Source organism: Natrix helvetica (assembly GCF_964273705.1).
Source record: "Natrix helvetica genome assembly, chromosome: 2".
In the NCBI taxonomy this organism is placed as follows: Eukaryota; Metazoa; Chordata; class Lepidosauria; order Squamata; family Natricidae; genus Natrix; species Natrix helvetica.
This window is the reverse complement of record NC_138552.1, coordinates 60,269,629-60,284,567: the sequence shown is the minus strand read 5'-3', so window position 1 is coordinate 60,284,567 and position 14,939 is coordinate 60,269,629. Positions and strand designations below refer to the sequence as shown.

Here is a 14,939-nt window from a genome sequence, read left to right as displayed (position 1 = left end):
CAGGCAGTAGAATTTTTGATTGCACATCCATTTATCGTGTTCCAATATATTGGAATACATTTGTAAGTTATGTACAGCTGCTCATTTATTCTTTACTCTGCTTGATAATATTTGTGATTCTTTGAAATATTTATCTTTTGTCTAAGCATCATGTTGTGCTCATTTTAATTTTTGACAGCTTTGTTTTCTTTAAAATAAAGAATGTTTTAAATTATATGCTACCTCTGGGTCAGTGACTGAATTTTTCAAGATAAAAGGAAATTTACTGATGAGACGTTCTTTATAAGCAAAATCAAAGAACAAACTTTATATTACATGCATCTTTTTAGAGCCAACATTTGTGGTAGACTGTGGGGCGCTAAGATATGTTTCAGAAGTTTCCAACTATGAACTGTTTTTGTTTAAAAATCTGCATTATAATTGTTTTCAATATTGCAAAATACATTTCATATAAAGCCACATGCATTTTTCATATAAATGTTAGAACACTTTGAATCATTTATAAGACAAATGAATTAGCTGTAACAAGAATAGGGTTACTCAAATTTATTTCTAGCTATAAAACAGTACATCAAAAACAGTACACTCTATTAAATCAAGCTTTTTTTTAAACAGTATTCAGCATCTGTATTTCAAAATGCAGCATAAAACTGATGCAGGTTTTACTAAATCTTTAATTTACCAGAATTAATGCAGAAACCAGATGGAGTTCATTAAATCTATACATTCAGGGATTAAAAATAAATCCCTGAATACATACAAGAAAGAAGTTATTTCAATGTTTGGAAATGAGAAGCTTGAGCATCTTGTTTTGAATATTTAAAAGTAAAATAAAATATCCTACTTCAGTCTCATCAATCTCTCTTATATTCTTGTTAACAAGTTGATAGAACTGCTTGGGATTTGGAAGTGAACATTATAGAATTTTCTAGTTAAAAACTTTCAATAAATGATTTTGCAACAGCATTTAATAAAGTCCTGAATAATTAAGAACCACCCTAGCTATATCACAAATAATTATGCATTAATATTATTGCCTTCTCTAATGATTAAGCATCTTCTCTGTATCCTGTTTCATTTAAAATATTCTTCCATTCATAGAATGTTAAATGTTAAAACATAATTAACACGTTTATCTATGTCACTGCATTAATTTATACAAATAGTAATACAATTCCCACAGTACATTTATTCATTCAGTCAAAAAGGTTTCACAAAAACACGGGGGTTGCGTTTGAGGAGTTAAATTATAATCAGTGGGTACAATACTGACAAACATGTACCTCTATTTTAAACTTTATTCTGAACAGGAAATGACCCTACGGTGCTCCAAGACTCAAAGAGCTACAACTATAGAATATACCAGCACCTGGAAAGCATAATATAACAAATTCTGCTAAGGCAGGCAAAATACATCAATTGATAGGCGTGTAGGAGAGATTATACATCTCCATGCGAGAGTGTGTATTTATGTATTCATTTTCCTTTGTCAAATTCTTTTAAGAGTATTTATACTTTAGAAAGAAGTCCTGACTCTGGAGCACTTGCTTTAATGAGGTTCTGGATTTCTTTGAATTTGGGATGATCTTTGTCAGCTATCAGCTGCAACAACACGGCTTCACTAGTGGTAACAATAATCCCAGTGCGAGCAAGGCGCTGGAAAAAACAAAACAAAAAAAGCCAATTATTTGCTGAGAAATATTTGAACAATAAACCCACGGATTTTACAATTTCCTAATAACAGAGCATTATAATTTATCTTAAAACAGAAAAACAGCTTTGAAAATAGTTCCACCACTGAAATCACATTTTAGATTAATAATACAAAGATAATAAATAGCAATTATATATAAACTAATAAATAAATAGCTTCCAGGCATGGTTTTTATCATCCAATTGTCATTTTTTCCTGTTCCTTCACATATTTTTATGGGTGTCTGGATAGTAATATATTCCAGTTATACCATTTCTACATTTTCCCATTTCTTTGTCCATTTTGCTTTTCAGAATGGATATATTTAAACAGTTAAATGTAGAACAGATGCATTGATTTGCACCTTAAAGCACCATAAATTACTCACATAGTTGCTAAAAGACAGTTCTTTATTGGTGAAATAAATGAAGCTTGGGATACCTCTTATGTTATATTCACCTTTGTGTCTTTATTCTGAGAAATCCGTCCCATAAAGAAAACATGATTTGATGATTTTCATATAATAAAAAGACAGGAAGAGCTTGGAGTTTCTTTCGAAGATCTTAGCAAAATATTAATTCTAGCAATTGTATTGTGTTTTATCTTTGATATTTTATAATTGTTCTAAACTGCCTTGGGTTTTTGGATAACAAGAAATGTTGGATATACATTCAATATTTTTATTTAAAAAATCAGAATAACAGAAGTGCTTTTGATAATAGCCAATATATATATATAGAAAAGACATCATTCTTTCCTTTCAGAAGATACTGTAAATTACATTGCCAGTAAAAATCCTTAAGTAATAAGCAAACATTGTATATTACCTAAAACCTTGACTAATCTGCCCCACTGAATTTAATGGGGACAAGGGTTGTTTGGATACTGCCCAGTCATTTGGTAGAGAAATAGGCAGCATGTCAATTTAATAAATAAATAAAATATAGATGCAATTATTGACTTTGCACAAGCTAGACAGTTCCTGCCAAAGTTCAAAAATCAAAACCAAAAAAAAAATTACTTATACATTAGCTTAAGAAATTCTTCTTCCACAAAACATAAATCTATGCATATATCCCAAAATAACGGTATACCTTTAGATTTGTTAACTACCATCATTGTTTTCTCTAATTAAACAATAAATAAAAGAAAAATAGTTTAAGAGGCTTAAAATAATTTCTTCTATTATTTTATTGGTATAAGAGGACCCCACAAGTGTCAGAGTTCTGTGTCTCAAATGCTAGGATTCCTCTGCTCATGTATTACTGTACTGTATATAAAAATCAGAAATCGAGTAGTGCATCCTATCATTTAAGGAATAACGAAAAAAGCATGTTACCTAATCCAATCATCCTGTTCTAGCAAATTTCTATATGCTGTTTCCTTTTGCAATACTTTAAGGATTAATTTCCTTAGGGATTTTGTTCCATTGTCAGCCTGATATTACTATAATGTTTTTTCACCTGTCCCTAAATCAAGATGCATTTAAAATTGATTTTGCTTATGTTTTGTGAAATTGATTTCTCTCTCAAAGCAGAAAGGGTAGCTGAAATCTTTGTCATAAACCTTTATTTTAGTAAGCCATTTAGTAAACTATATCTTTCTATGCTACCTCAGGTTTTCTTTGAATGTATTCTTTTTTCCACCTTATATTTTTAATTTTTAGTTACTGCTGACAAAGAAATCAGTAAAATAGAGGCTATATGGATGCTAAAAATGGTAGGGAAGTAATATACAGTCATATACATGTATACTCTTTTAAGAAATAGAAAAATATATTTCCTTTTCTGTGCCACAGAAATATTTGAAACTACGGGAATGTAATATTTATAATTGTTACACTCTAACCATTACTGAAGCCAAACTCACATAATTATCTAATAAAATTACCTCCAGAGCAAACATTCTGTCCATCATACTTCTTGAAGAGGTTGCATCAGCCACAATATGAACTTCCAAACCTCTGCCAATTAATTCCAGTGCTGTCTGCTGAATGCATACATGAGTCTTGAAGAAGAATAAAAGTAAATCATATCAGCAATTATAATATTTACAAATGATATTTTACCTTTATTTCAATAGCAATGCTGCTCTAGGAAAACTACAAATACATGGTAAATGAAATACATACTTCTACTCCAAATAAAACAACACTGCGGATTCCAGGTATTTCTGCTACAGCAGCCTCAACTTCAGGCAAGACCATAGAAAACTTGGTTTTGGGTAAAACAAGTTTAGCTCCAGTTAAGTCAATTTCTTGAACAGTGCTTCCAAGACCTTTAGGATACTGTTCAGTTACAATGATTGGGATTCCTAAAATCCGTGCACCTTGAAGCTGCAAAGATTTAAAAAAACCAGAAAAATGAAAGTTTATTTAAATAATAAAACATTAACAATAGTGCAATTAAAATAGTACCTGACCTTCAACGAACCAAATATACATACCAATCGTTGGCTTACGCTGATAATATCTCCAAAATACTTGATAGCCGGTCTGAATCTTTCTTGCATATCACAACAGAAAAACACAGTGCTGGATGGTGTGAGATTGCCCAATGTTGTTATCTGAGATAAAGAAAGAAGGGGATAATAATGATTATGGTTGCCATCCCATTTTACTTAAAAAGTGTCTCATTGTTCTCAATTATCTTACATTCAAGCAGATATACTCAGGATCCCACTGTTTAATCAGATATATTTTAAATGGGGGGAAACCCAAATCCATACCATTTTTGTTCCGTAGAATATTTAACCCGATCTTAGAATCAATATTCCCAGGTTAATATTTTCTAATTCATAAAACCTCTCTTTTAAAACCAAGCTGCTTTAGTAAGGAAGGCTATTGCTTGTGAAAGAGAAATCTAAACGTCTTTCAAGTGTGCAAAGATAGTATATATAGTTTTAGTATCTTTATCATTATCTTTGAAATGTATGAATGCTTTATCAGATGAATCCAACACTTTGGGGTTTAAACCAATATTTTATTTATTGATCTGGATTTTTTTAAAAAAATTACTTCAAACAAGTAACTATGGGGAGCTAAATATGATGATACATGAAAATTAAATAATAAAAAAGATGCTTTCATATATTATATGTGTTGCTAAGGTGCTTTGAAAGCAAAGCTTACTTTTCTAAGCTTAGCAATTCATTATTTTTCCTCATTCAAATATAATAATAATAATAATAATAAATTTGGATTTATTAGCCGCTCCCTTTCCAGACAGGACTCGGGGCGGCGTACAATGGAGCATATAGAACATAAAACATGTGTACAAATACATAAACATACATATATACAAAGACACACATGCACGGAGGAGGTAACAAATTACATAGACAGTTAAAAGTCACCATTAAAATACCCCAATTGTAAGAAACCCAATATAAAATTAAAATTTAAATTTAAAATTTAAAAAGACAGTCAGGAGGAGTAAGAAAAATTACGGTTGAGCCAGGCCAGATAATTGAAAGAGGTGGGTCTTCAGCTGTACACGGAAGGAGCGGAGATCGGAAGTAATCCTGATGTCACGGGGGAGGTCATTCCACAGGGCTGGGCCCATCACAGAGAAGGCTCTGCTCCTGGGTGTCGCCCCCCGACACTGTTTGGCGGACGGCACCCGGAGAAGTCCCTCTCTGTGTGAGCGGATTGGTCGTAGGGATGTGTGGGGCAGGATGCGATCCTGCATGTAACTAGGTCCTGTGCCATGAAGCGCTTTAAAGATCATAATCAAAACCTTGAAACGCACTCGATAGACCACAGGAAGCCAGTGCAGTTTGCGCAGGAGAGGTGTTACAGGGGAGTATCTAGTCCTCCCCATAATCACCCGCGCGGCCGCGTTCTGGACCAACTGTAGTCTCCGAGTGCATCTCAGGGGAAGCCCCATGTAGAGAGCATTGCAGTAGTCCAGGCGAGACGTCACTAGCGCATGGGTGACTGTGCGTAGGGCATCCCGGTCCAATAAGGGGCGCAATTGGCGCATCAGGCGAACCTGATGGAATGCCCCCCTTGCCACGGCTGTTACATGGTCATCCATGGACAGCCGGGCATCTAGGAGGACGCCCAAATTGCGCACCTGTTCCATGGGGGCTAGTTGCACGTCCCCGATGGCCAGAGATGGAAGAAACTGGTTGAACCGGGAGGCCGGAAGCCACAGCCACTCCGTCTTGGAAGGGTTGAGTTTTAGTCGGTTGCCATCCATCCAGACCCGTACGGCCTCCAAACACCGGGACATCATTTCGACGGCCTCATTTGGGTGGTTCGGGGTGGAAATGTATAGCTGAGTATCATCAGCATACAGATGATATCCCACCCCAAAACCACGGATGATCTCGCCCAGCGGTTTCATGTATGTGTTGAACAGGAGAGGCGAGAGCACCGATCCCTGTGGCACTCCACATGTGAGTGGCCTCCGGGTCGATCTCTGCTCCCCTGCCAACACACGTTGCGTCCGGTCAGAGAGGTAGGAGCCAAACCACCATAAAACGGTGCCCCTGACTCCCAGCCCCTCTAGCCGGTGCAACAGGATACCATGGTCGATGGTATCGAACGCCGCCGAGAGATCTAATAGGACCAGGATAGAGGAACAACCCCTATCTCTGGCCCTCCAGAGATCATCAACCAATGTGACCAAGGCCGTCTCCGTGCTGTGCCCGGGTCGGAAGCCGGACTGGCGCGGGTCTAGATAATCATTTTCCTCCAGGTGACGTGGGAACTGTTGTGCCACCACACTCTCTACAACCTTCGCTAAAAAAGGAAGGTTGGAGACTGGACGATAATTGACTAGGTCCATTGGGTCCAGGGAAGGCTTCTTGAGCAGGGGCCTCACCACCGCCTCTTTCAAGGCGGCCGGTAGAAACCCCTCACCCAACGAAGCGTTCACCAGGCCCAGGAGCCAGTCGCGCGTAACCTCCCAGGATGCCAGTACAAGCCAGGAGGGACACGGGTCCAATAAACATGTGGTAGGTCGCAGACGTCCACGCAACCTGTCCAAATCCTCGATGGCAACCGAGTCAAACTCCTCCCAAAGTGGTCCCTCAAGACTCGCCACGGGCGTCTCTACTGGACCACTGAAAGGGGCCCATCCCATCCGGATTTGAGCGACTTTGTCCTGTAGATATTTCCCAAACTCCTCTGCTCTGCCCTGTAAAGGGGCTTCCCGCGGTCTCTCAAACAAGAGGGAGCGAGTCACCCGAAACAGGGCGGCAGGGCGGTTATCTGCGGATGCAATAAGAGCGGCGCAATGTTGACGTTTGGCCGCTCTTAATGCCACAAGGTACGTCCTCAAATAGGCTCGTGCCTGTGCTCGGTCAAATTCGGAATGGGAGGATCTCCAACGACTCTCTAGGCGTCTCTTGTGGCGTTTCATCACCCTTAGCTCCTCGGTGAACCAAGGAGCCAGGGTGGTTCGTCGCCGCAGGAGAGGCCGCAAAGGCGCCACCCGGTCTAGGGCCCCGGTAGTCGCACTATTCCATGCGTCTACCAGGTCCTCCACTCGGGGGCGGGTCAGGTCCACAGGAGGTGGCCCAAGCTCCGTCTGGAACCTATCTGGTTCCATCAGGCGCTTGGGGCGGAACCATCGAATACCTTCCGGTTCCGCCTCCTCGCAGTGGGGGGTAGCACCAGGGAAGTCAAGCCGGAGAAGTGAGTGATCCGACCATGACAGGGGAATAACGGCTGGATCCCCTATTCCCAGATCACTCGTCCACTGGCCAGAGACAAAAACAAGGTCCAGCGTGTGGCCTCCCTCGTGAGTAGGGCCCTGAATTAATTGAGTCAGGTCCATTGCTGTCATGGAAGCCATGAACTCCCGAACCCCCTCGGACGCTTCTCCCATCGACGGCAGATTAAAATCCCCCATCACTAAAAGTTTGGGGGTCTCAACCGCCACTGATGAGATCAGCTCGAGGAGTTCAGGCAGGGCCGCTGATGTATAGCGAGGAGCCAGGTATACTATCAGCAGGCCCAACTGCCTCCCTGGGCCCCATCTCACGACAAGGGACTCACACCCGGATGTCTGTGGCACGGTGAACTCTCTCGGCTCTAAGTCTTCCCGGATAATCACTGCTACCCCGCCGCCCCTTCCCTGGGCCCGTGGCTGGTGAAATGCTCGATAACCTGGCGGGCACATTTCCACGAGGGGTAAACCTCCCTCGTGGCCCAACCAGGTCTCGGTTATTCCTGCATGGTCCGGCTCCCCCTCCAAAATTAGATCGTGAATATGACTGCTGAGGTGTAGTTATCTTGTTTTTTCATCACTAAAGTTTTCAGTGAAATGTTACATCCAAAGTACTAGAGGCGAACCTTTGTGATATAGTGTGATTGAGCTGCTGAACTAGGACCGCAATGATTCAGGTACAACTCTACACTTAAGTTGGGAAATAGAAATCTGACAAATGAATATGCACAGAGGAACATATTTTTCCTTATCTCAAAGAAAATTCAGGGATCCTCCAGAGAAGCATCTCACATAGCATGAGAAGCTCTTGCCAGGAAAAAAAATCATTCTTTTTCCTATGTGATTATATGCATGTGAAAATCATTATCACCGTTCGTCTCGATACATTTTTCTGATTTCCTGATCACTATTTTTCTCCTTGGAATAATTCACAAGCTTTATTCTCATTAGATATTACTAATATATAAATATGAACTGATTTATGACCTGCCTATCTGTTGTGGCAAGCAATTATAAAAGTGACCTTTATGATAACTGAGTTCTATGATAGCTGAGCAGACTGAAAATCTGTTCATATTAACTTGGAATATATTCTATTAATTTCAAAAAAAAAAAGTATTTCTAAAAATGTGTGGGCTAATTAGAACATTTAGGTTGCAATTCTAAGCTAACATACTTCAGAGTAGACCTGATTCAACTCAGATGGATTTTTGTTTGAGAACACATTCACAGAACTATGCTCTCTAAGTTTAACTTCTGAAGAAAGAACAAGCAGAATTGAAGTATTGATGTTTCATATGCATAAATACATAAAGGAAACTGTACTGTTTTATGTCTGGTTTGTTTTTCTATTTTAGGATCTGGTCAACATCACAACTGATTTCACTATATATAAGCAGTCACTAGAACTTGAAGATGTTCTTTGACTTCAGTGAACCAGACACCATTCTAACGTATTTTAGTACTTTTCCCTAGTTAAATTCTTAAGAAACTGGAAATATTATAATTGCTAACAGTACTAATTTAACTTGTGTTATTAATTAAATCATTATTTCACAAACTATAATTAAATATATAGTGCATCTGCAACAAGCAAACAAGCAAAATCAAAGGGAAACACATCATACATATATTGTGTATCTGTCTTTCAAGTTACTGCAAATTAAGAAGTTCATTTTAAAACAATATTGAATACTTCTTTATGCAATGTAAGCATGTGGCTATTATAAAAAGCAGATATCTAAAGGTAGACTTCTATTACAAAATCTAAAAATGCTATATAGTGTAATTTAGCTTATGGAAGAAAAAAAACAGGGATTTAAAAAGAACGCTTTCCCTGTTTAACTCATATAATCTATAATATTCCCAGAGTTCCTCTAAAACAGTGGTTCTCAACCTGTGGGTTGGGACCTCTTTGGGGGTCCAACGACCTTTCACAGGAGTTGCCTAAGACTATCGGAAAACACATATTTTCGATGGTCTTAGGAACCTAGATACCAATTTTATGGTTGGGGGGTCACCACCACATGAGGAACTGTATTAAAGGGTCACAGCATTGGGAAGGTTGAGAACCACTGCTCTAAAAGCTGCTGCTGAATTGTAGTATTTCAAGGAACAGAAGATATGACTTTATTGACTTCATTTCTTTATTTATTAACTGCAATGTAGTTAACAGTATTCACAATAATTAAATTAAGATTAAATGTTGTTCCAGATCTGGCTATTTGGAGTCCAATCTCTAGAAAAGCCAGCTTCAATATTATGCACCCCCTTTTAAATAGAGAAAGGGGGCTCTCTAAAATTAAATTTAACTTTAATCCTTCATTTAATCCTCTTTCTCCTTCTGTTCCAATGCTGCTTCTTGTTTGCTCTGTTTTTGCGTAAACATTGAGGCTAAATCTAGTCCTTGACCCAAAAAAAGATTGCATATCCCTGAGTTTTAAAAAATATATATCCAGCCAAACTTCTTTCAGAGGTATTAAATATTCATTCGGAGTGCACTTTTTCACCAAATGCAGGAATACAAGATGTCTTGCTTAAGACTTCAATCTTAAAATGATAAATTCTTGGATCTTTTTTGAAATACACATGGACTTTTTTTAAATGTAAAACAATTGTTATATACAATATAACATCAAAACAATATAGGATGATTTTTATGACTGATACCACATAAAATGTAGATATTGAAAATGCATCTACATCAATCTAGTACCAATACCACTGTCACATTTTATCAGAAGTCAAGGAGTTGACTGAAAAAATGAATGCTTTAACAATAAATTCCAAGAACTAAAAACTGACTTAAAAGAGAGAGTGACCCATTTTTTTGCACATGAGGTCTGAGGGTCAATCCCCAGCACAGAGTACTAGTGTTACAAATTTCAATTGGAAATTCTCGTGTTTTATAACATTTTATAGTCTCACTTAAACGTCATGATGGCTATGTCAAGCCTATCTGATAAGGCATAATGATGATTAAATACTGCTGATATGGCTATTGAGTATCATATTGAGCAATGATGGTTTAATACTGTTATTCAACCACAATAATGATGATACTAGTGAGGAAATACTAACAGTGGCTTTCAAGTTCTAAAATATAACACAGAATGTCCTTGCTCATGCTCTATATACCATGAGGAAAGTTTTACACAGACTGAAGATGTCTAACTGCAGTCCAATGCCATCTCTTCTCTCCTTTACTCCATTTTTTAGAGATTTCCAAGAATGGAATAATAAGATATGAAATGGACATTGCAACTCGGATAAATTGAGACACCTCTCTTGGGTAAAAGCAAGGGTAACTCTAAATCCTGCATAGGAGGTTTAGAGCAAATACTTCCCAGTTTGCCATATCGACTATCCTGTGTTGTTCTTATTTCAATAATCAGCAGCATTAGAGCTCTAAAAGAACAACACATGTTATTGCATAGATATACTTAACATGCTGTAACATTTATTTTACTCACTTAGTTACTTAGTAACTAACTGACTAACTATCCTTTTCTGTTGGACAAGGGCTCTGGGCAATTTATAATACCAACAATAAAATCAAACATTAAAATCAGAATAATTTAGGCTTAAAGGTTTTAAAATTATAAAAACATTCTAAAAATGTCAGAAGGTGAGGAATTCCAAGATGGGGTTCTATTAGACAGCTGCTAATACAGGCGGGGGAGAGAGGTTCATATGGTTGTGTGGGCCTCTGTGTCCCCCACACAAGGTTACACAGTCAGGTTTTGACCCCTTTGCAGAAGGCCAAAAGATTGGGGGCTTTCCTTAACTCCCAGGGCAAGATGTTCCACGATGCAGGGACAGCGGCTGAGAAGGCCCTCTTCCTGATTTAAAATGGAACTTAGTAATAGCATAACATTATAAAGGTTATAAAGATGTTTGGGTGCTTCAAAGTCAATGTTTATTAATTGATAAAGATGTAACAGTCATTTATTTTTATACTCTGATAATGAGAATCTGAAGCTACCTATATTTACTTTTTAGAACCACTAAAATACTCAGTGTTACAAATGTTTCTTTTGGTTCATACATTTTGTGCCACATAATTCAACCTATGAACATTCAGTCAGTGATCACTCCAAGTTACAATGGTGCTATGCAAATGGTTGTGATTTATTCTATAAGTTCCAGCCATCCCAGCACCCCCAAGGTCAGGTGATCACATTCTGGGTGCTTAGATTCATACTTATGACTGGTTGTCAAGCAGTGGAGGGTTCTGGATCCTGTTGCAACCAGTACGGTGCAACAGGGCCCAGTGTCCACCACGTGAATACGTGCAGCACACGTGCACACAGGCACAGCACGCACATGCATCCCTACCCCCTGCGACGCTCCAGCTGCTAGGCGGAGCGTCGTGCAGGCGCCATACACTCTATGCGTGGAAGCACAAAAGAGCTCAAATACAGATAAGGAGGGCGGGTGGGCAGGTGGGCCCTCCGGAGCACCGTATCGGAACGGTACCCGGTGCTCCCGGCAGGCACCAGTACACCCGTACTGAGGCATACTGCCTGCAACCCACCACTGTTGTCAAGCGACCTTTAATCACATGGTTGTCATTTGCAAATGTCCCTGACAGCTTCCCCAAAAAGTCAGTGTGGAAGCTAGCAGGGAAGGTTGCAAGTTGCTGGGGTAAGTCTCCCCAATCAGTGCCCCACCCCACCCCTTCTGCGCTTGTGCCATATCAGCCACTTTCACATCCCTGTACCCTCCACAACCTATATTGCTGACTCTCGTGCATCCTCTCTAGCCCCCATAGTGCCTGTTATGCACCTCATCGCACCTTTCCTTGCACACTCGCACACCCTCATGCCATGCTTCTCATATACCCTTCCCACACCCCCTTGATCCTTCTCCAGCAGCCACCTACCTGCCTGAGGGCCTGAGACTTGTAACTTGTAACCACTGATTTTGTTGTGAGAAGTTGGCAGGAAGTTGCCTGCCTAACAACTTTAGAGATTCAGTTAATGACAACAACCAGCAATCAAGATTGCTGGATTATGACTACCCGGCAGAACAGCTTTAGGCTAATAAGACTGACAATTTCTTTAAAGGCTTTCCAGTAGCCTCCTGTGATCAGCTGAGATCAACAGCAGAACTAAAAAACAAGCCCAATAAAATCAGTGGGACCAATTCATGGGGTTTAATCTGAATGATCAGAGTTATGAAATGCCATTCACAAGGCACTTCAGCTAAGATCACCTTCTACGGCAAACTATCATTCCCTCCACCACTAAAGTGTGATCTGGGAATACTCAAGCTTTATCCAATTTTATCTATTGGTATTTTCCAGCTACCATTAAAACTGAAGGAAGTTAACTTTAAACACAACGCTCCACTTTCTGAATATTCCCGACAAGGAGTCAGTAGAGATGCCAACCTTAACATAGTGGTGATTAGGTTTCCTAAGCAGGGAGTGAGATTCTTCTCTGCTGCCTGTCTCCACTCCCATCCTGGATCACGCACATATCTTCTCCTCTGCCTACTCCTCTCCCTTTACCGCCACACTGGCTAGAGAGCACTGCCTAATCCAGTGCAGATATTTCCAAGGGTTAACTGCAGCTGCTGTTATTGGAGATAAGTGATGGAGTTCTCCTGAAAGCCCTGAGGACAAGGGTTGAGGGAAGATGCAACTAAGGAATGAGGAGCAGGAAAGACAAAGAATCTTTCCTGGGGATGGTGGTGTGTGCCAAGAGAGAAAGAAGGATAATGAGATGAAAATGAGGTCACAAAGCAAAGGGGGCTGAAAATCCCTATAGCGGGAGGTAATGCTAGGCTATGGAGAGTGGGAACAGCGAGCTTGAATTGTCCCCTTGAACGGGCTGCAAGGCAAGTTTCTGATCATTCCCACAGCCAACCAAGAAATGCCCACAATAGCATAGAAAACCATTGCTTGGTGGGAGAAGGTGGTCCTGCAGCAGATCACTGACCTCCATGATCCTCTTCACGCAGCACAGAATGGTTATTCAGCATAGAAAACATTACTTTTTTTGCTGGATCAGTTTGACCAGGCTTTAGTCTGCCTCAGCAATAAACTAGCAAGACGTGGAGAGGTTATATTCTCTGTAAAAGTTAGAGGGTTGGATTAGAACACCTCCAAGGCCTTTTCCAACTGTTATTGTTAATAGATCACACACACACATGCACACACACACACACACACACAATGGGAATGAGCTCTCTGAATCATTATAAACATTTGTCATTCTTTTGGTGCTGGCAGCCAATGAATTGGGTTTAACCAATGTGTTGAATAACACATTGAATAACCAATGTGTGGACAAATCTAAACCTGTGTTACAAGCCTGAAAGACTTTTTTTTTAAATACCCAAGGCCAAAACCATGTTTTACTTCACATGTCACCCATGTTCGCACAACATGCATTTTTAAAAGATTGTTCCCATTCTCAGGATACACAACCGATATTAGAAGCCAAGGTGGAAGCCTTGTTCAATACACTAGGACAAACTGTGATTGACTATTTAATGGCGCAGGGTGTTGGTGCAATCTAACATATGTAGCCATTTTGTTAAGGGAACCAAAACTGACTTGCAGAGGCTGGCTATGACAATTTCACTGTCACCCAGCGGATTTCACCTTTTTCCCCCGGCGCCACGTGGGTGTGGAAGGCTCCCACTGGACGGCAAGAGGGCCTTTGCTTCAATGACCTAGGCGGCGCTGTTCTTGCATTCACACACATTCACACCCACGCGCGCCCTTGCTCTTTTTTCACCGTCACCCACCTGTATCTGCAGGGGCACGAGGCGCAGTTTGCACCGCTCATTCACCAGGAAGCCCTTGGGCAGGTCGACGTATTGGCTCCACTCCTCGGAGAAGAGCTGCACCACGAACTTGCGGTGCATGTCGAGCTGGTCGCCGTAGAGGCTCAAGAACTTCTGAATTAGCATCTCGTAGCCGGAGCCGTGTGGCACCGTCGAAGGCCTGGCGAAGACCGAGAAGCAAAAGAGCACCGGCACAGACCCAGAGGCATTGCCGCTGCTCCCGCCGCCACTGCTGAGCGGGAGAGGAGCGACGACGGCAGAGGCTTCCGAAAGCTGCTGCTCCTCCGCCGCCGCCGCCATGTTCGCGGGCAGCCTCTCCAGTTCCGCTCCGCCGACGCAGCTCCTCCTCCTCCTGTCGTCGCCGCCGCCGCCTGGCCAGACGGGAGGCGCCGGCGGCCCCCAATCGCGGCTTCTGCTCCTCCTTTTCACCATAGGAACCGGCACCGCCAGGTGTGGACGCTGAAGGGGAAAGGTCGCTGCTCCCCTCTTGAATTGGGAAGCAAGCCGTGTGGTGGGGAAGAGAGCGCGAACCTCGCTCCCACTGGTGCGCAGACGGGCGGGCACTTTGGGCTGTAGAGGCAGCGGACCGGGACAGCAAGGAGGCGTTGCCGCTGGGAGCTGCGACTCGTGTCCAAAGCCTTCGCCGCGGCGCGTCTGAAGAGGAGGTTTAGAAGAGAGGGCGGTCTCTTGGGAGGCTAGACTCGTGCCCATTCCTCTCCTCAACAGGGGCCATGCCAGCTGTGCCCGGCTGCTGTGGATTAGGGTTCCTC

General features: G+C 41.2%; 1 protein-coding gene across 1 annotated transcript; it reads right to left on the bottom strand.

Moving 5' to 3' along the window:
- Positions 1-531: 531 nt before the first annotated feature.
- On the bottom strand, positions 532-14,648 carry ISOC1 (isochorismatase domain containing 1). The gene is made up of 5 exons (XM_081943686.1): positions 14,131-14,648; positions 4,139-4,258; positions 3,825-4,028; positions 3,584-3,700; positions 532-1,656 (listed from the first exon to the last, which is right to left on the bottom strand). The coding sequence occupies exons 1-5, from the start codon at positions 14,599-14,601 to the stop codon at positions 1,510-1,512; spliced, it is 1,059 nt and encodes a 352-aa protein (XP_081799812.1). The 5' UTR covers positions 14,602-14,648; the 3' UTR covers positions 532-1,509.
- Positions 14,649-14,939: the final 291 nt, after the last annotated feature.